General features: G+C 34.3%; 3 protein-coding genes and 2 non-coding genes across 5 annotated transcripts; 4 read left to right on the forward strand and 1 right to left on the reverse strand.

The window, feature by feature from the left end:
- Positions 1–6,512: 6,512 nt before the first annotated feature.
- On the forward strand, positions 6,513–8,911 carry LOC140872156 (PLASMODESMATA CALLOSE-BINDING PROTEIN 2-like). Its single transcript, XM_073274937.1, has 4 exons — positions 6,513–6,741; positions 7,072–7,314; positions 7,450–7,486; positions 8,474–8,911. Exons 1-4 carry the CDS (start codon positions 6,687–6,689, stop codon positions 8,694–8,696), a joined length of 558 nt encoding a protein of 185 aa, XP_073131038.1. The 5' UTR covers positions 6,513–6,686; the 3' UTR covers positions 8,697–8,911.
- Positions 8,912–10,567: 1,656 nt separating this feature from the next.
- TRNAP-AGG (transfer RNA proline (anticodon AGG)) lies at positions 10,568–10,639 on the forward strand. The gene has a single exon. It is a non-coding gene; the product is annotated as a tRNA-Pro (tRNA).
- A 1,936-nt stretch (positions 10,640–12,575) lies between these two features.
- On the forward strand, positions 12,576–15,472 carry LOC140872011 (uncharacterized). The gene is made up of 3 exons (XM_073274749.1): positions 12,576–14,243; positions 14,316–14,948; positions 15,131–15,472. The coding sequence occupies exons 1-3, from the start codon at positions 12,576–12,578 to the stop codon at positions 15,470–15,472; spliced, it is 2,643 nt and encodes an 880-aa protein (XP_073130850.1).
- A 101-nt stretch (positions 15,473–15,573) lies between these two features.
- On the forward strand, positions 15,574–16,227 carry LOC140872012 (uncharacterized). Its single transcript, XM_073274750.1, has one exon. It carries the CDS (start codon positions 15,574–15,576, stop codon positions 16,225–16,227), a length of 654 nt encoding a protein of 217 aa, XP_073130851.1.
- A 2,183-nt stretch (positions 16,228–18,410) lies between these two features.
- TRNAN-GUU (transfer RNA asparagine (anticodon GUU)) lies at positions 18,411–18,484 on the reverse strand. Its single transcript has one exon. It is a non-coding gene; the product is annotated as a tRNA-Asn (tRNA).
- Positions 18,485–21,911: the final 3,427 nt, after the last annotated feature.

Raw genomic sequence — 21,911 nt, forward strand, 5'->3', positions numbered from 1 at the left:
GGGCCAAGGTAACCTTCTGCTGTTTTATCATGATTTGTGTATGCCTATTCTCCCTTATGGCAGCTACTGTTCTGTTTCATGGATTAACTATCTTCGCGCCTCGAGTCTACGAGGCACGAGCATAGGCAGTACTCTTGAAAATTTAGCAGCTAAACTCGCAAAAGTACTGAGCCTTAACAATATAAAACTCAGAACTGAACTTTTAATTCATTAAACCAACTGTTTTACAACTTTTAGACTGAAACAATAAGCATAAAAATATCTCAACCGAAATTGAACAGTTGCACAAAAAAATTGCAAAACTTAACGGCAACTGAAGGAAATCTCAAAACATTAGTAGTTCAGCAGATTCACCAGCTCAAACTTCTGCAGATTCTTTTTCTTCCATTTTACTTTCATGTCGGAGGGAAAGTAAGGAGTGATTGCTTTGATCGTCGTTCAGTAAAGGCTTTGATCATCGTTCAGTAAGGGCGTGGACATATTTTTCTAGATTTAAAAACAATAATATACCAAAATTGCATAAATATAGATTTGAAACATGAACGGAAACAAATCTAAAAATTCTCAAACCATTTCTCTAGTTTCAACCTACTAGAGGAGTTCATTGGTTTCTGGCTTCACATTACCAGAATGGAATGGGCGTTATACTTTTATTTAGATCGGGTCAAACTTTTTATATGCGGAGTTCATTGAAAAAATTGTGGACACACATGTTCACCTTTAGATATTTTTTGGGACAGTGTATGTACATGTAGAATCTCATTTACCAAAATACAAAAAATTTCACCTTCCTGTCCATCGGTCTAATGGTTTTGCTCACTTCTTGCATGTCGTCTCATTATTCGACTGTTTGTGTATCAGATGGTGTGGAGAAAGGAGATGGAGATTATTCACATCAATATTATGGAGATTCTTCACATCAATATTCTTCATATTCTTCGTAGCGTTCATCTATGAATTTATCAAACGACCACCATGTCTTCAATTTTTGTTGATCCTTCAATACTAACACAACTTTTTCGGGAAAATTAGCATTTTGGTCATGTATGTTGGCTTCTTTTTGGTTTTGGTCCTGTATGTTGGCTTGTTTTGGAAAAGATCATGTAACTCGATTTTTTTTTTGTATTTAGTCCTATATGTTGACTTATTTTGGTTTTGATCCTGTAAGTTGGTTTGTTTTTTGGTTTTCGTCATGTATCTTATCATGTTTTGGAATTTAGAAGTTGATCTCTAATTATTTTTGTAATAAATATTTTTTATTCTTTCATGTTTTATCTGCTTATTGGTTTGAGATAATTACAACTAACTAATAAAAAAATATTTTTTTACGCTTAAACTTTTTTTAATCTAAATAATTTAATAAAATCTAAAATATGTTAATTTAATGTATTAAATGTAACATACTTTTGTTCTTTTAAAAATTAACAAACAAACATTCATTTATATCGTTCTCAACTGTAACTTCGATTTTTTTATTTATTTGGCACTAAGTGTTCGCCCACTTAGCACCTATTAATGATCATATAAATAAGCTCCAACCTAAATTAACAAAATTAGCTAAAAAACTAAAAATATATTTAAAACATACTTTTGTTTTTTTAAAAAGTAACACTCTAATATATTTTTTTATCGTTCTCAACTATGGTTGACTTTTTTTGTTCCGCTTTTCTCGAAAGCATAGCTTTTTAGGTATGTTTCACTTTTATCACTCTTAATCACCGCTTAAGCGTGCTTTTTAGAACACTGCAAATAAGCAAAATTTTGCTGCTCCCTCCAGTTTCGGCGACGGAGGAAAAATATCAAAAAAAAAAAAAAAAAACCAAGTTATTGTACCTTTTAGAACATAATTTTAAAAAATAATTAGAAGGTCAACATCTAAATTTTAAACCTAATTTATTTAATTATAAAATCATAAAAAAATATTTATTATAAAAGCTTAAGCGGTGAAGTTGGAAAGTCAACTTCTAAATTCTAAATTTAATTTATTATTTTAAAATAAAAAATATAGGCGCTTATTCTAACTTAACCGAGCTTAATTTGGTCAAAATCGTATCTTTTTCATGACCAAAATAAAAAAACAAGTCAACTAATATTACCAAATCCAAAAAAAATCCAAATTCCTGTACTTTTTTTTCAAAACATAACTTTGTATAGGACCAAAATCAAAAATTAAGTCAACTTATAGGACCAAAACCAAAACAATCAACATGTAGGACTAAATTCAAAATAAAAACAAAATTACAGGATCTTTTCCAAAACAAGCCAATATACAGGACCAAAACCAAAATGAAGCCAACATACAGGACTAAAATGCTAATTTTCCCCAACTTTTTCATCGGACCATGAATGATTATAATCTTGCTCATATATCATTTGAGCTTTGATCATACTAAACAAAAAACAAAAGTTCTGAATAAATTGTGAAATTTTTGGAATTCAAGTGAAAGAAATTGTGGATTTTTATAGGTGTATTGAGGTTAATTTTAGAAAATTCAATTTTTTTCTTACTTATTTTTATTTTTAATAATCTGCTTTTAAAAAAAAAAATTTAGTTGGGCTTAATCTGGCCGTTAATCTACAACGACCAAATCATCTCAGACATTCAATTTTTTTCATTTTTTTAAAATAACTTAAAGAAGTCAGATTTTTTTGGTCGTTTGATTAAAAAAATTATTATTATTTTAATTAATAATGCGATTCACCTCTGCGCGGGATCCATTTGTGAAATCCTTGCCCTTGGAGGGGCGATGAATCAAAATGGGCGAGAAAGACGCGTTTCCTTCCTCGCTCGTTGGGCGTGCTCTTACACATGCATAAGAAAAATCTTGGTCTTTACTTCCCAAGCTCTAGTGTTGTCACGTTTGACTCTTTCTCGTTCCATTCACATGTTCCTGAGGTTTCATGCTCTAATGGACCGGAGCTTTCGCTCGTGTGCATCCAGGGACGGACCACAAGAAGGGTCCAGTTTATCCCCTTCCCTTATTGGGTATTACACATATATATAGTAGCCCAGTCCAACCCCTTTTTTTTATTGGGTATTACCCATATATAATTTCAATTTGTAATGTTTCACATACTTCAGCCCAAAATCATTTATCCTTTTAAACCCATCTCGATACCTATTTAATTTCATGAATCCTTATTTTTTTCATCTCTTATTATTGCTGGTGCACTACTTGAATGACACTGATCTACGGCTAGCCACCGCTTTAATGCACAAATATTTTGTAAGATATTCATATAATTTGAGATTTTTTTGTTATGGAATCGCATGATGTTTGATAATGGATTTTGTTAAAAATGATACATTGTCTTGTACTAAGTTAATTAGGTGCTTTTAATAAAGAGATTGACATGGGAAAATATTGTTTTGTGCATACGATTTTTATTATCAAAATCTTAATTTTTTTAATTATTTTGGATTTTTTTATTAATGCTTTGACAGCTCATGTTTATGTTATTTTACAAAATACTGTACGATCTTCTTATGGGTTAATTTTGTTATTAATACACGATATTTTTGTATATTCATTGAAATATTATCCGTTAAATTTATTATATATTTTGGCGCATTAATTTTTTAATAATGAATTCAACCCTCCAAAATACAAAATCCTCATTACGTCCCTCATTTCTTGCTCTTAATTCCCACACTCTATGCTAGCAAGTACTTATAGAGCAACAATCAAGATTGTTTATGACTATCTATACTGCAACACAACTGACTCCTAACATAACTAAGATATTGGTCAATGATGCATGTTGCAATAGACTTCACCTTGGTATAGTATAACAAAAGAAACACAATTGTGTGGGGGCTTAGTGCATAAAATATATAAGAAGGATTACATTTATTAAACACGAACCAAATGAATATAATATCTTACTTCTATTTATTTTAATACCTTCTATCTCTTATAATCATATCATCAATGTGGGCATAAAAAAAAAATTAGTTGGGCTTAATCTGGCCGTTAATCTACAATGACTAAATCATCTCAGACATTCAATTTTTTTTCATTTTTTTAAAATAACTTAAAGAGGTCAGATTTTTTTGGTCGTTTGATTAAAAAAATTGTTATTATTTTAATTAATAATGTGATTCACCTCTGCGCGGGATCCATCACTTTCGCATGCGAAATCCTTGCCCTTGGAGGGGCGATGAATCAAAATGGGCGAGGAAGACGCGCTTCCTTCCTCGCTCGTTGGGCGTGCTCTTACACATGCATAAGAAAAATCTTGGTCTTCACTTCCCAAACTCTAGTGTTGTCACGTTTGACTTTTTCTCGTTCAATTCACATGTTCCTGAGGTTTCATGCTCTAATGGACCGGAGCTTTCGCTCGTGTGCATCCAGGGACGGACCACAAGAAGGGCCCAGTTTATCCCCTTTCCTTATTGGGTATTACCCATATATATAGTAGTCAGTCCAACCCCTTTTTTTATTGGGTATTACCCATATATAATTTCAATTTGTAATGTTTCACATACTTCAGTTCAAAATCATTTATCCTTTTAAACCCATCTCGATACCTATTTGTTACCCCGAGAAAATATTTCAACCTGAGCCCGTTTATAATGGGTCTACCCGATATGGCCCAACATGTCAAGGTCCAGCCCAGTTTGGGCTATGTTGGACTTTGACCAGGGCTGGTCATTATGGGTCGATCTAGGCTGTTTCTAATGGGTCGCAAGTATTCTTTTTGAGTTCAAGTAGGACTCTGATATATATGAGATAAGCCTGGATCTTTTCAAATATTCACGAGATAGAGATAGGCTTACAAAGGGACCAATGAATGAAGAGTCCTAGTCCATGACATTTTATAATTCGACTAGGTAACTTACTATTTTTCCCCTATAAATACAGGTACTGTTATGGTTGTGATTATTTATTATTCATTATTCACTACTCATTATTCATCACACATTCATTACTCACTTTTACTTTCACGCACTCTTATCTCCCAGTTTTCGCATTAATCATACTCTCTGCCTTCAAGATACTGACTTAGGCATCGGAGGGGTCACGCCAAAAACACTTTCGGCGTCCCTTTGACCTAGCTGTTGCTTGTGCAGTTCCGTCATACCCGACCCGACCTGCTTCATTAAGGATTTGGAGGATCCATTCTACCAGACCGAACCCGAGGTAAAAAATCGACATCATCACTATTTAATTTCATGAATCCTTTTTTTTTCATCTCTTATTATTGCTGGTGCACTACTTGAATGACACTGGTCTACGGCTAGCCACCGCTTTAATGCACCAATATTTTGTAAAATATTCATATAATTTGAAATTTTTTTGTTATGGAATCGCATGATGTTTGATAATGGATTTTGTTAAAAATGATACATTTTCTTGTACTAAGTTTATTAGGTGCTTTTAATAAAGATATTGATGTGCGAAAATATTGTCTTGTGCATACGATTTTTATTATCAAAATCTTAATTTTTTTAATTATTTTGGATTTTTTTATTAATGCTTTGACAACTCATGTTTATGTTATTTCACAAAATATTGTATGACGGGTTAATTTTGTTATTAATACACGATATTTTTGTATATTCATTGAAATATTATCCGTTAAATTTATTATATATTTTGGCGCATTAATTTTTTAATAATGAATTCAGTCCCCCCCAAAATACAAAATCCTGATTACGTCCCTCATTTCTTGCTCTTAATTCCCACACTCTATGCTAGCAAGTACTTATAGAGCAACAATCAAGATTGTTTATGACTATCTATACTGCAACACAACTGACTCCTAACATAACTAAGATATTGGTCAATGATGCATGTTGCAATAGACCTCACCTTGGTATAGTATAACAAAAGAAACACAATTGTGCGGGGGCTTAGTGCATAAAATATATAAGAAGGGTTACATTTATTAAACACGAACCAAATGAATATAATATCTTACTTCTATTTATTTTAATACCTTCTATCTCTTAGAATCATATCATCAATGGCGATGGTATCATATATTTTATTACCGTTTCCATTTAAATACGTTTTTGTCTTTTTAATATAATGGTTTTATTTATTAAAAAAAATAAGAATTCATTTGACCAAATTTTCAATTATAAAGATATAAGAATTGAAATAAATATGTACTCATGGATACACTTTTTTATTCCACGTTAACGACCGTTTGAATAAAAAGCCCAAACTCACACAAACAGACATGTAGGTTGATAACATAGTATAAAACAGTTCCGAGTTGATGACGAAAGACTTTTTGGCCTTGAATTCCTCAAACACGTTTAATGTAACCAACCGCAATACAAAAATATTGTCCAAATTCGGACACTAATGCAGTGTTTGCAACCAAAAAGTGATTATGAAATTTTTTTTAACAAATTTAAGTAGTGTTTGCAATGTCTAATAATAAGTGATTATATAATCACTTATTTTTTAAGATTGCAAACAATCTTTATTAAAAAAATCTTTCTTATTTTTTAAAATTGCTAACACTGGCTATATATTCGGATAGAAAAGTAACAGTAGGGGCACTCTTCCTTCCCAGCTTTCCCCTGTCAAGAATCTCCGTTTCCCCAGTACTCCACTCTTGTTTTTTTTTTTTTTTTTTTTTGTCTTTAGCCTGTATCTTATCTATTTTGGATCAAATTTCCCCACCTTTGGGGTGAAACTTGAGGGTTTGTTGTAAGGATCTTGGAGGAAATGGCTGTTTATGCTGTGTGTTTGTTGCTTCTTTTAGCGATGGTTGGTTTTTCAGGTGAAGCTCTTGGCTTTTGGATTCTTGAGCTTATTGTTTTCTTTAGGAGATCCGATATGTGTTTGATGTTATTTCTCTGTGGTACTGTTCCATTCTGCTGTATAAGATGTTGTGACAAACTGAGAAAGGGAGAGAAAATAGAAAGTTCCGATTCTTCCCTTTCTTGATCCAGGGGAATTAGTAAAGGGTTTTGCAAAGATGTGATCTTTTTTCCATTTTCAAGCATTTTCTAAGACTTGGGTTTTTACTATAATTTCATGATCTTGAAAAGGAATATTCTTGTTCTGACCTGATTTGTTTTGGCCATTCATCTTGTTCTTTGATTTACAGATGCAACTTATTGCCTATGCAATACTGGAATCAGCGACACAATTCTTCAGACTAACATAGATTATGCTTGTGGAAATGGAGCTGATTGCTCAGGAATCCAACAAAATGGAGCTTGTTTTCTCCCAAACACAATCAAAGATCACTGTAATTATGCGGTGAACAGTTATTATCAGAGAAAGGGACAAATTAGTGGGAGCTGTGATTTTAAGGGCTCTGCCTCAGTCTCTCAAACTCCTCCTTCCAGTAAGACTCAACATATTGATTATAACAAAAATATAGAAGTATTTTATTGTTCAATCCATCCAATAGGAACTAACTGTTGTTCATTCGTTTTTTCTTCTTCTTTTTTTAATTTTTTTTTCTGGTGATAATTTGCAGATTTAGCTGCAGGATGTGTGTATCTATCTAGTCCCAGGTCTTGTTTTCTCACTCTTTACTAGAAACTTTGGATCATGTTTTGAATATGAATATGTGATCAGTGTTTTGCGAATTATATGAACTGTCTGCTGGGAGAACTCATTTCATTTGTAAACTTATGAATATGATCCGGGGCAGACTCAGAGAAGGGACAAACAGCGGATTGTCTCGTCTCTCCTTAAACAACAATGCAATTTTTCCCAGGAAAATATAGTTCAAATCGCCTCCATGAATAGAATATCCAATCTTTTTTCTTGCTTATTTACCAAAAAGAGTATAATAAATCAGAAAGAAGGATATATTTTAAGCTCTTTCAAAGTTTCCCTTTAGGTAAAGTGAAAGAAGTTCAAAACTTAAGTGTAGTGATAGTGTGAAAACTTGTGATGCTTCCGATGACTATTGCTAATAAAATAAGTTGCTATGATTTGTATATTGCATAGGTGATGGCTTCTGCCAGTGATCTGTTAACTTGTTTAAAATATTTTAAGATTCTTTCCTGGAATTAAAAAAAAGAAGGCCGGTAGATTGGTTTTCGATATAAGTTAATATTTCACCTTCATATGGTTCCAAAGCAACCCCTAATGCATCTTCATGATTTCATATGAGCTGTCATGATGTTGATGTGTATATTTTTATTCACTTGTCTTCTTTCATATCACCATTATTTCCACATCCCAAATTCTGATGCAGATTCTGATTCAACAGCCATTTTATCTTAAACACAAAAACTCTTGTGAAATCGTTCACATGTCAATTTCGTAATACGGATCTCCGACTCGGCCTATAACCTACTCAATTATCCGTTTTGAATATTTACATCAATTTAGATCTTTCTCATGGTAAGCAAATAAGAAAGTTATGCTACCATTTTTGCTTTCTTAGACATGCTATTTGATTTTAGACTTTTGGCTATGCTTCTTTTACAACAATAGGTTCTTATTGACATACAATAAATCTTGATTTTGATTCGGTTATTACAATGCAGTACTAATGGAAGCAGCACAGCTCCACCATTCAGCCCTGGAGGAACACCACCAAACTCCCCACCGGGTTCTGGCGCATTCGCCCCGCCAGGCGCGTTCGTACCTCCAAGTGGTTTTGACAATGGTTCTGATGCGACAATATCATCTCAAAGCGTTGCTGCATCTTTACTTGCCAGTTTCTTGGTAAACTTCTTGATTTATGGCTTGATATGGCGAAGGATTTGAAGGGATCGACGCTTACAAGATATAGTTTTTGTTTTTTTATTTTTATCGATACACAATTCCACTTGGCTTCGTAGTTATAATCTTCCTCCCCGTAGATACAATGGTTACTTATGGGATGGCCCGAAATTTATTGTTGTGATTTTATATCTAAATCATAAGAGATACATTATGATTATATAATTTAATGAAAATTGCGACCACATGTTAAAGATTCATCCTTTTGCACGTGTCCAATGTTGCGAAGTGGTCCCTTATTGGTCACTGGCTCTGGCTAGTGCTATGCTATCAATTAAATCGCATATAGTGAAATTTGGCCTAATTAAACTTGGTGCGGTACCTAAACAAGGGAGGCTTTGTCGTTAAATTATTTTTTAGGTAATTCGTCTCGTTTGAATCCGGATGCCAACGAATCGAGCAGATTCGAAAAATATGTGATTCAAATTCAAGTTGTATTTAAATGTATTTGAATTTTTTTTGAGTCAAACTCGAGCTCAATATATTTTTATTTTATAGTTTGCGAACTGTTCATGAGTTTTTATAATTTATATAATAATATGGTAATTAAATATATTTCGAGCGTTCAAGTATTTATTTTGAAACAATGAATCGAATAGATTTTTGTGTATTTCAAGCGAAAGTTGAATAAAACTTTTTTAACAATTTGAACTTCAAATTAAACTTGAGCTCGAATATATAGTTCAAATAATAAAATTTTCATCATATTCGATTTGGTCTATTCCGGATATCTGATATTTATTTAATTTTTTTTTTTTTGTTCAAAAACCTTTATTTTCTGCACAGCAAAATCAAGTATTCTGTTCTCTTCGCAACTTTTCCTCTTATGGAAAAGCTAAGCCTAAAAGCTTGACTTTTAGCATTATTATATTAATTTATTAATATATTTTTTTTCCCGGTGAACTATTAATTAATATACGAATGGATGAGAACTGATCAACCACCATTTAATTAAAGCTTATTTGTTTTCTCTAGCATTGGTCAAGCATCACAAAATAATATTTAAAAATTTTGATTTTATTTTATGTCAACTAAATATTTACGTACATTATCAATGGCTATGCTACTAAATTAAAGCAAACTAAAACAAGAGCGGGCGGGGAAATTACGTGATACTAGTGGATCACGACACAAGCGACGTGTGTTATGTAGAAAAAAAAAAGTAAAATAATTTATTTATTTATTATATGTAGATAGATATGCAATACATGTGTTCATATCAATATTTTAAAAAGCGGTAGGCAAGTGGTTACCCATAATCTAGCGACTGGATGCTTAGACGACCTGTTTAGGCAGGTTTTTTTAGCCTAAATATCTAATTATTCTAAAAAGATTCATCTTAATATTTCTCCAATAATTTCTCTTTATCTAATTCACCTGCCTAAGTGATGTTTTTTCAAGTCTAAATATCTAATTATTCTTGTTCGTCTTAATATTTCTCCAATAATTAATCGTTATCGAATTCAACTCGAAATACATGACATATTTCTCGTTTTCATCTGATACAAATTGATAGACAAATATGTCAAACAATCTTTTTTAAAAAAAAATTTAAAATTAAAAAATATATATTTCTAGGCAGGCGCCTAGGCGGATTTTGATGCATCTAGGCGGTGATTAAGTAGTCTAGACGATCAATTAATGTAATAACTCTCAAAAGCTTCAACTGTTTAAAAATAGAGGCGGTGGACAATCGCCTAGCATCTAGGCGATCTTAGGCGCAGCCTTTTAGAACACTGGTTCATATATACAATAAATTTTTTTTTATATTTTTTACTTGTATTAAAAATCTTCAAATCGTCTCATTTACATTGGTATAATAAAACTACAAATATTCATGAATTGACAAAACAGTTGGGCATTTGGTCTAGTGGTATGATTCTCGCTTAGGGTGCGAGAGGTCCCGAGTTCAATTCTCGGAATGCCCCACTTTTTTCCCAAATCTATCGCTCTGTTCTTTTTCCTCTTTCTGCAAACAGTAGCTTTTTTTAAAAAACAAATATTTTTATTATGTTATTCTTTTTTATATATATATATATATCAAATTTGTTTTGAAAGGCCAAATATTTAATTTTGAAAGAGATGGTGAGAGAAAAAAAGAAAAAGAAAAAAAAGGGGAAAAAAATTGATTTTTCATTTCATTTCTGACCCCAAGCATATTCCTTTATATATATATATATATATTGCATGTGTTCTCAGTTCTCACTTCATTTTCTTCAATGTCACTCTCCATGCTCGAATTTATAAAACTTTGGCATTGCATATGTACTTGGAGTCCGTTTGCATAGGCGGCTTCAAGGGAGCCCTTCTAGGGTTTCTTTTTGGCAGAACCTCAATTTTTTCAAATTTTTTTTTATTGATATTATTTTTTGTAGTTTTTCTATTAATTAAAACCTTTGATAGTTTTCTTAAATATTCTTATGTTTAAAATCTAAAATGGTGGTCAATTTTTTTTATATATATAATTTTCCTTGAAAACCTTTTTATTCTTTTTTTTTAAAAAAAAACTATATATTTTTATTAAATTGCTCCACTCATACGAGTCATGTTGTTCAAATTGAATCACTATCTGCATTTTTTTGTTGAATATGATTTTTTGTATAGTTGTGTATTTTGGTTGGTGTTTTCATTTTTAATAATTTTGGTCTGGAGTTTAAAATCTTGTGATTTGCTTATTCAACTCTTGAACTGATTTTTACTCCATTCGATTATAATTATTCATTGCATTTGTTAGTATTTAAATTATAATTTGTATTTTTATGTTAGATTTATTGTGACAAAAATAAATTATTTATGCGTTATTAGTTTGATTATTCTTATTATATTTGTAATATGCACTAATTCATCTATGACTCAGATTAAGGAGTTTGATACCCCGAAAAATTATTTTAACCCGAACCCGTTCAATATGGGTTTAAGAGGGTTGACCCAATTATAGGATTATTATTAGATATAAGGTCCAGCCCAGTTTTCTACCTGTTAGGGCATGTCAAGACCTGAGCTGCTGTTAATGGGCCGACCCGAGCTGGGGCCCAATGAGCTTGGTATGTTTTCTAGTTCAAGTGAGACTCAAATACATTAAAGATAAGCTTGATCATTGCACAGATATGAATAAGATAGGGATAAACTCAAGGACGGACCAATGAATGAAGAGTCCTACTTTAGGACATGTTATAATTCGACTAGGTAACTTACTCTACTTTTCCTATAAATACAGGTACTGCTATGGTTGTATTCATTATTCATTACTCACTATTCATTATTCATCAACACTCACTCTCACTTTTACATTCACTCACTCATATCTCTCAGTTTTCGTATTAATCATACTCTCTGTCTTCAAGCCACTGACTTAGACATCGGAGGGGTCACGCCGAAAACACTTTTGGCGCCCCTTGACATAGCTGTTGCTTGTGCAGATCTAAGTGGTACCCGACCCGACCTGCTTCATAAAGGAGTTGGAGGATCCATTCTACCAGACCGAACCCGAGGTAAAATTCCGACATCATCAATTGGCGCCGTCTGTGGAAATTTGAAGAAAAAGAGTTTCGATGGCTAATCAGAATGGAAATCACCCAAATTTAGAGGAGTTAGTAACTCAGGCTGTTCAGAGGGCTTTGGCAGAAAGGGGTGAGGACAATCCCCTGCACCCCGATCATAATGCCCACCTCGAGGAGATCAAAAAGTTGAAGGAGGAGATGGAGCAGCTAAGGAAGAAGCAGGTCGGGTACCTAGCTACCACAACCAGAAACATTCCTTTTACTCAGGAGATATTGGACGCTGATCTCCCCAAACAATTCAAATTGCCTCACGTCAGGGAGTATGATGGTCTTTTCTTACAACTCTCATAGGACCAGCCCAGCAATGGTTCAATATGCTATGCCCTGGGAGATCAAGGAATTCAAGGATTTTAGCAAATCTTTTTTGCATCACTTTGATAGTAGCAAAAAGCATCCTACCACTACTTTCAGCCTCTTTGCAATTAAGCAACGAAAACATGAAAATTTGAGAGCATATATCCGCAGGTTTAGTGCCTTGGCTCTCGAGGTACCCATGGCTACCCCAGACCTGCTCATCAGTGCCTTCATGCAAGGGTTGGATACAAAAGATTTTCTCAAATCTTTAATAAAAAGGCCGCCGGAGACGTACGAGGAATTACTCGCCCGAGATGAGAAATATGTCAACATGGAAGAGATTCAGGTCTCGCGAGCAGCTGTAAAGAGAGAGCGGCCTAAAAGTCCTAAGAACAATAGGGTTCCGAGCAGCAATTCAGGGATGGGACAACCATACCGACCCGCACTATTGGGTGAATTCACCTCTTTCACTCCTTTGCGCATGAGCAAAGTCCGAGCTCTTCAAATTTGTGACGACCGAAAACTCACACAAATGCCTCCATGGACTGAAAAGGGACCTCGAAATAGGGAATCGGATAAATATTGTCACTTTCATAATGAGTACGGGCATACTACAGAAGATTGTCGTCAGTTAGATCAAGAGATTGAAAGGATAATACAGCAACATTCTGAAATAAAAAATATATTGATCCGTCAAGAGGGATATCGCCCGAGCAGGAGACAGCGAGGAAGATCGAGACAGAGAGCCCGAACTGCTCCCCCTCAAGAACACTTCAATCATCCAAATCAAGACCAGCCCAGGGATGACCGAGCTCATCAAAGACCGGCCCCTCCTGCTCGAGGAATTATCAATATGATTTTCGGAGGCCCTACCGATGGAGATTCTAATCGAGCGAGGAAAACTAGCAGCCGGAAATTAATAAATATGAAGATTGACAATCAGGCTGTCAACACTGGCCCGACCCTCTCTTTTGGGCCAGAAGATTTAAAAAGGGTTTCTAGCAACCATAATTATGCATTGGTAATAAGGGCCATGGTCGCGAATTACGATGTGGCCCGGATATTTGTGGATTCAGGCAGTTCTGTCAATGTTCTATTCCAAGAAGCTATCGATCAAATGGACCTGGGGCAGTACAAAATGGAGCCCGTCGTTACATCACTCTTTGGTTTCACGGGTCATGCAATCCGGCCTGTTGGGTTAGTACATCTACCCCTAACTCTTGGGAAAGGCAACGGTCGCAAGACCAGGATTGTGAGCTTTATTATAGTAGATGCTCCGTCTTCCTATAACGCCATACTGGGTAGACCTGTCATGACCACTTTCATGGCTGTCGCATCAGCTCTACATCAGAAAATAAAGTTCCCAGTTGGTAAGGAGGTCGGTGAAGTACAAGGTGATCAAGTTATTGCTCGCAAATGCTATGTGAAGGAGGTCAGAATAGAGCAAAAGGTGACCAGGACTGATAGAGTTGACAGACCTGGACTTTTCGGCATGGAGAAGGTCAACCTGATAGAAGATACATCTGTCACCGTTGAAGAAGACATTGAGGAAATCATGATCTTCCCTCCTTCGGGGACGGTAAAAATTGCTCGCACCCTTGAAGCACAGTTGAAACAACCACTACTGGAATGCTTGAAAGAAAATAAAGACGTCTTTGCATGGTCCGTTTCTGACCTGGTAGGGGTGTGTTGGGAGGTCGCAGAGCATAAACTCAATATAACAAGGGATTGTCGCCCTGTTATTTAAAAGAAACGCCACTTCGGTCCCGGAAAAGATGCGGTAATAAAGGAGCAAGTGGACGAGTTACTCAGGGCTGGACACATTGAGGAAATATATTTCCCAATCTGGTTGTCTAATATCGTCCTGGTTCCCAAGTCTACGGGAAAATGGCGTATGTGTGTAGATTTTCGAGATTTAAATAAAGCATGCCCTAAAGATTGCTACCCCCTACCTAAAATCGATCAGCTTGTTGATTCAACCGCAGGCCATGAATTACTCAGCATTTTGGATGCTTATCAGGGATATCACCAAATTCCCTTAGCAAAAGAGGACAAAAACATGGTGAGATTTGTCACATCAACAGGAACTTATTGCTATGTGGTCATGCCGTTTGGACTCAAAAATGTTGGGGCTACATACCAAAGGTTGATGGACAGAGTATTCGAGCAGCAAATTGGCAAAAATATTGAGGTCTATGTAGATGATATCCTGGTCAAGAGCCGAACTGCAGACCAGTTCATTACCGACCTAACTCAAACTTTTCAGACTTTGAAGCGCTATCAGCTTAAGCTAAACCCCAGCAAGTGTACTTTCGGGGTCCGAGATGGAAAGTTTCTTGGTTACATAGTTACAAGAAGGGGAATCGAAGCTAATCCCGAAAAGGTCCAAGCCATCATTTCTATGAGCTCCCCAAGAATATACAGGAAGTACAGAGATTAACGGGAAGAATTACAGCACTGGCCCGGTTTATAAGCCGATCAGCAGATAAAAGCCTCCCTTTCTTCAAGGCACTACAAAAGACGAAATTTTTTGAATGAAATGAGAAAAGTGAGAAAGCCTTCCAGGACTTGAAGACTTACTTAAAGCAATTGCCTGTGCTGAATAAGCCTACCCAGGGGGAAGCATTGTTCTTATATTTGGCGGTTACACCCCGAGCAGCCAATTCGGTCCTGGTCAGGAGGGACGGAACAAATCATCAGCCTGTTTATTTTGTGAGTCATGCCTTTAAGGGAGCCAAACTCAATTACTTAACCCAGGAGAAGCTTGCCTTAGCTTTAGTCATCACTACAAGAAAATTGCGTCCTTACTTTTTGTCACATCCCATCACCGTGCTCACCAACAGCGTTCTGGGAAAAATTGCGACCAATCCAGATGCATCGGGGAGACTTATCAGATGGATTACATAGCTGAGTGAGTATGACATCAAATTTGAGCCTCGAACAGCCATAAAGGCTCAAGCCCTAGCTGATTTCTTGGCAGAGACAGTTCAACTAGAACAAGAAGAGTTATGGAAAATTTTGTAGATGGGTCATCATGTCAGTCTGGGAGCGGAGCGGTAATTGTGATCATCTCACCTTGGGGTGAAGAAACTAATATTTCAATCAGATTAGACTTCAAAGCCTCAAACAATGAAGCAGAATATGAGGCATTATTACTTGGGCTCAAAGCAACACGAAACTTGGGTATCTCCCGAGCTATTCTGTATTCCGATTCCCAATTAGCAATCCAACAGAGTAACGAGAAATTTGAATGCAAAGATGGGAAGATGCTGAGGTATGTCAAAGCACTGGACAAAGCCAAAGAAGGTTTCACCGAGTTAAATTTGGAGCTCATCCCCCGAACTGAAAATATTAAAGCAGACCACTTAGCCCGCCTAGCCAGTGCCCTCAGCAACCGACCTGATCCCATTGTTCCAGGTCGGGAACTTGTTTCTCAGCTCGAAACTCTCGATGATATTATAGCCCAGGTACCAGAGGGAGATTGGAGATATGATATATATCAGTATCTGACCAAGAAAGAACTACCAAGCAATAATAAGAAAGCTAAGGAGGTAAAGATAAGGGCTCTTCGCTTCGTCATGATCGATCAGATCTTGTTCAAAAGATCTTTCTCTCAGCCTTTGTTAAAATGTTTGGGTTTAAGAGGGTTGGCCCAATTATAGGATTATTATTAGATATAAGGTTCAGCCCAATTTTCTACCTGTTAGGGCATGTCAAGACCTGAGCTGCTGTTAATGGGCCAACCCGAGCTGGGGCCCAATGGGCTTGGTATGTTTTCTAGTTCAAATGAGACTCAAATACATTGAAGATAAGCTTGATCATTGCACATATATGAATGAGATATGGATAAACTCAAGGACGGACCAATGAATGAAGAGTCCTACTTTAGGACATGTTATAATTCGACTAGGTAACTTACTCTACTTTTTCCTATAAATACAGGTACTGTTATGGTTGTATTCATTATTCATTACTTACTATTCATTATTCATCAACACTCACTCTTACTTTTACATTCACTCACTTATATCTCTCAGTTTTCGCATTAATCATACTCTCTGCCTTCAAGCCACTGACTTAGGCATCGGAGGGGTCACGCCGAAAACACTTTCGGCGCCACTTGACCTAGCTGTTGCTTGTGCAGATCTAAGTGATGCCCGACCCGACCTGCTTCATAAAGGAGTTGGAGGATCAATTCTACCAGACCGAACCCGAGGTAAAATTCCGACATCATCAGAGTTCATTGAGTTATTTTTTATTTTTATTTTTTTTAATTTCAAAGCAATCTTTTAAGTCATTAGTTTTAGTTGTAGGAATTTGGAATTTTGATTACTAAATGAAGTAATCATATCGATACTTTAATTTTAAAAATGATTTTAGATCTTCTTTTAAAAATTTGCCTAAGGCCTCTAATTTTATAAAGACAACCCTGTTCATTTGGTTGGATAAACCAAAAGATCAAAAACATTTTTTTTAGAAAAAAAAACAATTTTATAAAAAATCATCGTGTTTAATTACAAATTTTTGGAAAGTGATTTAAAAAGTGTTTCATTAGAAGCTAAAATTTCTATATTTTTTGTTTTTTTTAATTATAATTAAAAATAAAAACAAAATCATTTATTACGTTTAACCAAACACCAAAATCATTTATGTTTTTTTTTTCTTTAATAAAAACACTTGAAAATGATGAACTTATTTAAATATTTTTTCAAAGTTACAAATTATGTATCCATATTGATGGGGCCGTATTGTTTGATGAGTTCTGAGAAGATATTTTAAAAATTGGACCTTCTTATTGCGTTAAATAATTGCGAAGTTCAATTTGCAATATACTAAACAATATAAAGATATACCATAGATAATAATATATATATAATAATAATACATTTACATCAATAACAAGTGAATAAATACTTGAAACTAATCTAAATGTTTTATAGACAAAAGTATTTATCAAATCTGCAAGTTATCGGACCATTTATCTCTCAATCAACAATATAGTTTCTTTTTGCTGTTGTAACTATTGTTGATATGGTTAACGAAATTTTATAGCAATATATATAAGTATTTGATAATATCTTATTACTAAATCAATCCTTAAAAAAAAAGACTAAATCAATGAGAGCATGAACAAAACCATCCAGAGAAATTAATTAATATGAACTCCAAACAAACTTCTGTGAACAAAGGAAGCATACATTATGTTATCGTGAGTACAAAATTATCAATCATGACAATTCTCTATATTTTATATCATCACAAGAATTACACATAAAATAAACAAATCGACAATTTAATGAAAAACTCAAAACAAATATTCTAAATCTTCCACAGCCACATAAAATATTTGACAAATAAAATTAAACATTTTACCAACAAACCATAGGATCACGTTCCATAAAAATTAAAAAAAAAAAAAATCAAACCGAAGTGGGAAACATATACAATAATACATTTTTTTATTAATTTTTTTAAAAGTGATCACACTTACCGCCAGGTATGGAAAACGGGAAGCATATAATTCAATGATCCACATAATTAATCAACCTGTTAATTGCAGAAAATAAGAAGAAATAAAAATCAGTTAAAATTTTTTTTATTTAGAATTGGGTCGAAGGATCGTAATTTCAAGGAACCAGAGGAATAAAATTTTACAAAGGATATTAAGCAAATGGGCTCTCAAGCACATGCAAATGGGCTAAAGTAAAATATGGGTAACTCAACATATTCCTATAATAATAATAAAAAAAAATAGCCCTGAGGCAACCTCACCAATAATATCTATCTAGAATAAAAATAATAAAATTTGACAAGAAAATAATCTTCGTGGGAAAAAAAAAGTATACGCTAGAAGGAGGGCTTGAACCTCCGACCTTGTGGTTAACAGCCACACGCTCTAACCAACTGAGCTATTCCAGCTTTCGTTATTAATTTCTTGAATTTATAAGTATTTTTTTTATATAGCGTTTAGGGATTTTTTTTCCCGTTGAACCGGCAAATCTACATATTCTTTTGACTTTTTTAACAAAAAATTCTATATATTTTTAGCAATGATAAAATTGTCGCCATCATAATATCGAATTGGTCGATGCTACCCCACCCGAGTAGTGCCCGGGTGGGATAGCAACGGCCCGGAACTTGTTGCAGGTCAAATGATTTGACCTGCAAAATTGATCCGGGCCGTTGATTTGCCCTGATGCCAGCATCGACCCTTCCCATAATATCATGGGAGATCAGTCATAGATTCGATTATCGAGCATAATTGCTGATCACTTAAAATAATCAGTCCAACTAATTGTCCTTAGCTCATGAATAAGTAATAAGTTATTTTTTAAAAAAATCTAATAAGTTTAAAGATTTGGAGCTGAACTCGAATTTTATTTCGAATTAACTCGAGTTTAAAGTTTAAAATTTTAGATTTACAAATCGAGATCGAATATATTTAATTCAAACCTTTAGTTTTAATGAATATTGAACTCGATTCGATTTTTTTAAATCCGTCGTCTCGAGACAACGAAACAATAAAAAAAGGAGCATTAAAATCGATTTTATGTTTCGGGAAGAAATAAGCTGACGCAGACACACGATTACACGAAGGTGCGCGAGAGGCCCAATCATATTATAAGCACCACAATTTCTTATAGCAGTTTTTTAATAATAAAATTTACGAAAACGGACTATTTCATCAACATCCTATTGATGTTCATTGTATCAGCTGTAAAAATTTCATAGAAGTAACTATTCATTTTACGACACAAAAAATAGATTCCACGTATTTTTTTTAAAAAAAATACATTATCTATAAATATTCGAAGTTGCTCTTTATCGATCAAATACATTGTCCAAATTTAAAACTGCAAATCGAGTTTTAAGACTTCGTTTCAAATTTGATGAGATTTTAAAACTTCGTTTCAAATTTGATGAGATTTTAGCGTCACGTATCATTATTTTATGAAATTATATTAAATTATTTTATCCAAACAATGCCATACGGTATTTTCTTCACAACTGTTTCTTGTCCTGTGAAGCCCAAGGACATCTTGCAAGTAGGGATGGCAACGGACTGGATCCGTCCCGCCCCGCATTAAAACCCGGTGGATGAACCCGTCAACCTTTTTAGATTTAATTTTAAATTTATTAATTGAATTATTATTTTTTATATATACATACATGCATATATATATCAAATGTAGTAGCTTTCACTAATCCAAACGCACCTCTTTATCCACGATTAACCCAAGGAAAGACATGGAATGAAGTAAGTTTGTATTTTTGTCAATTAACCTTCATATGTAGTATGTACGATTCTAGTAATATGAAGCGTTTTAAATTGGTATTTAGATGACTGTAACCTGGACTAGTGGGGATGGTATTGATGAAGCAGAGCCAATTGTTGAATGGGGTAAAAAAGGAGGAGAACAGATGCGTTCTTTAGCAGCTACACTGACTTTTGATCGCAACAGCATGTGTGGTGCGTTAACTCTAAAGAAGTTAAATTTTGGAGAAATAGTCTATAATCAATATAAATTTTAGTAGTTTGCTGCTACAAACAACAAGTGTTTGTCTTGTAATATTAAGTATGATGATAAATATTCATCACTCGTGTACAAATTTGTAGGTGCACCAGCAAGAACGGTTCGATGGCGTGATCTTGGATTCATTCATACCAGTTTTCTGAAGGATTTATGGCCCAATTCTTTGTGCGTTCTATTTATAAATTTGATTCATGTCATGCTTTTAGTTTTCGCCATGTGCATAAGTACACAGTGCTGCTGAATCTTAATACCCAGTTTTTCCAAATTTTTTCTTTGACTTTACTTAAACAAAATTAGTTAAGTCATTGGGCTTATGAATGATTAACTCTGGTGTACTATTAACATGCAAATCTATATTCTGCAAAACTTCATTAAAACCCTAAATTTATTTTTAAAAAATTAATACCCCCTGTTCAAAGGGGTTTGGCGAATATCCCTAACAGTGGAACAGAAAAAGCTCATACACTGCCCACATATCTTTGTAGGACTAAGCCAAAATGTAATGCTTATTCGAATACTAACAAGTTTCAGATGCATAACAACTCCAAACAAAAAAAGTGTCCAATCCTATCTTATTTAATACAGGCCTGGATATTATTGATTTAGAACAAGGATGAGATTCTTAAGAAAGCGAGAAATACAATCATCTTGAGTCTAGGTGATCAAATTCTCAGAAAAATGATAAAGGAAAAAACTGTCTGTGAGATGTGTATCAAGTTAGAACAGCTGTATATGACCAAGACTCTTCCCAATAGAATTTACTTGAATCAAAGGTTATATGGATTCAAGATGGATGAGAGCACAACTATAGATGAAAACATGGATGAATTCACTAAACTGCTTTCAGACTTGGAAAATCTTGATGTTAAAGTTGATGAGGAAGATCAAGCTATTTTTCTGTTAAATTATTTTTCCAAAGGCATATGAACAATTAAGGGACACTCTCAAGTATGGGAAAGAAACACTGACTCTTGAAGAAGTCATTGGGGCTGCTTATTCAAAGGAATTGGACTTAAAGGCAACATGAAAGTTCAATAAGCTTAGTGGTGAAGGATTGAATGTTAGAGGTAGATCCGTTGAAAGAAAAGATTACAGGAATAAAGGCAGAAAAACATTCAAGGTCGAAATATAGGCCTAAGAAAACCTGCTGGTTTTGTAAGCAAGAAGGCCACTATAGGAGAGACTGTCCTCAAAGAAAACAAAACTCAAGAGCTGATCCAAATCTAGCAAGTGAAGCAGCAAACTTCCTAGAGGGTTCTGAAGAGGCATAGGTCTTAACAATATTTTCTGAAGGACTGATCGAGCAAATATTACCACTGAAAATCAACTCAAATATGTCTATCAATTAAAATCGAATAAATCGCAAGTGCACGAGTCAAGTAATAATATAGTGTACATTAGTACGAGTATCGTCCCACCAAGATTGATGTTTGACAAATTCACCTCAAGTATAGTTCTTTAGTTAATTAAAACGAGAGATGGAGAATAAATTCATAAACTAAAATAAAAATAAGAATTAAAAGCAAAACAATAAATTAAACTCGGAAAATAAATAAACGATTGCTAGGATCTCGGTTCACCTACCCCTTTTCTTCTCCAATGATTGAATTTTAATTCTCAAGCCATGCTTTTGACGGAATTCCCTAATCTATCAATATACTCTCTCGAGCTATATTAATCTAATTAACGAATTGTAATAACTAAGTCTCCTTGCGTTATTTAACAACTGCAATTGCATTAACGATTTGTGAAATCCTCTAGCTTTCACCCTGGTGGACTATGACTATAAACATGTATCCAACCTCATATCT

Source organism: Henckelia pumila, unplaced genomic scaffold (assembly GCF_033568475.1).
Source record: "Henckelia pumila isolate YLH828 unplaced genomic scaffold, ASM3356847v2 CTG_461:::fragment_3, whole genome shotgun sequence".
Taxonomy (NCBI): domain Eukaryota; kingdom Viridiplantae; phylum Streptophyta; class Magnoliopsida; order Lamiales; family Gesneriaceae; genus Henckelia; species Henckelia pumila.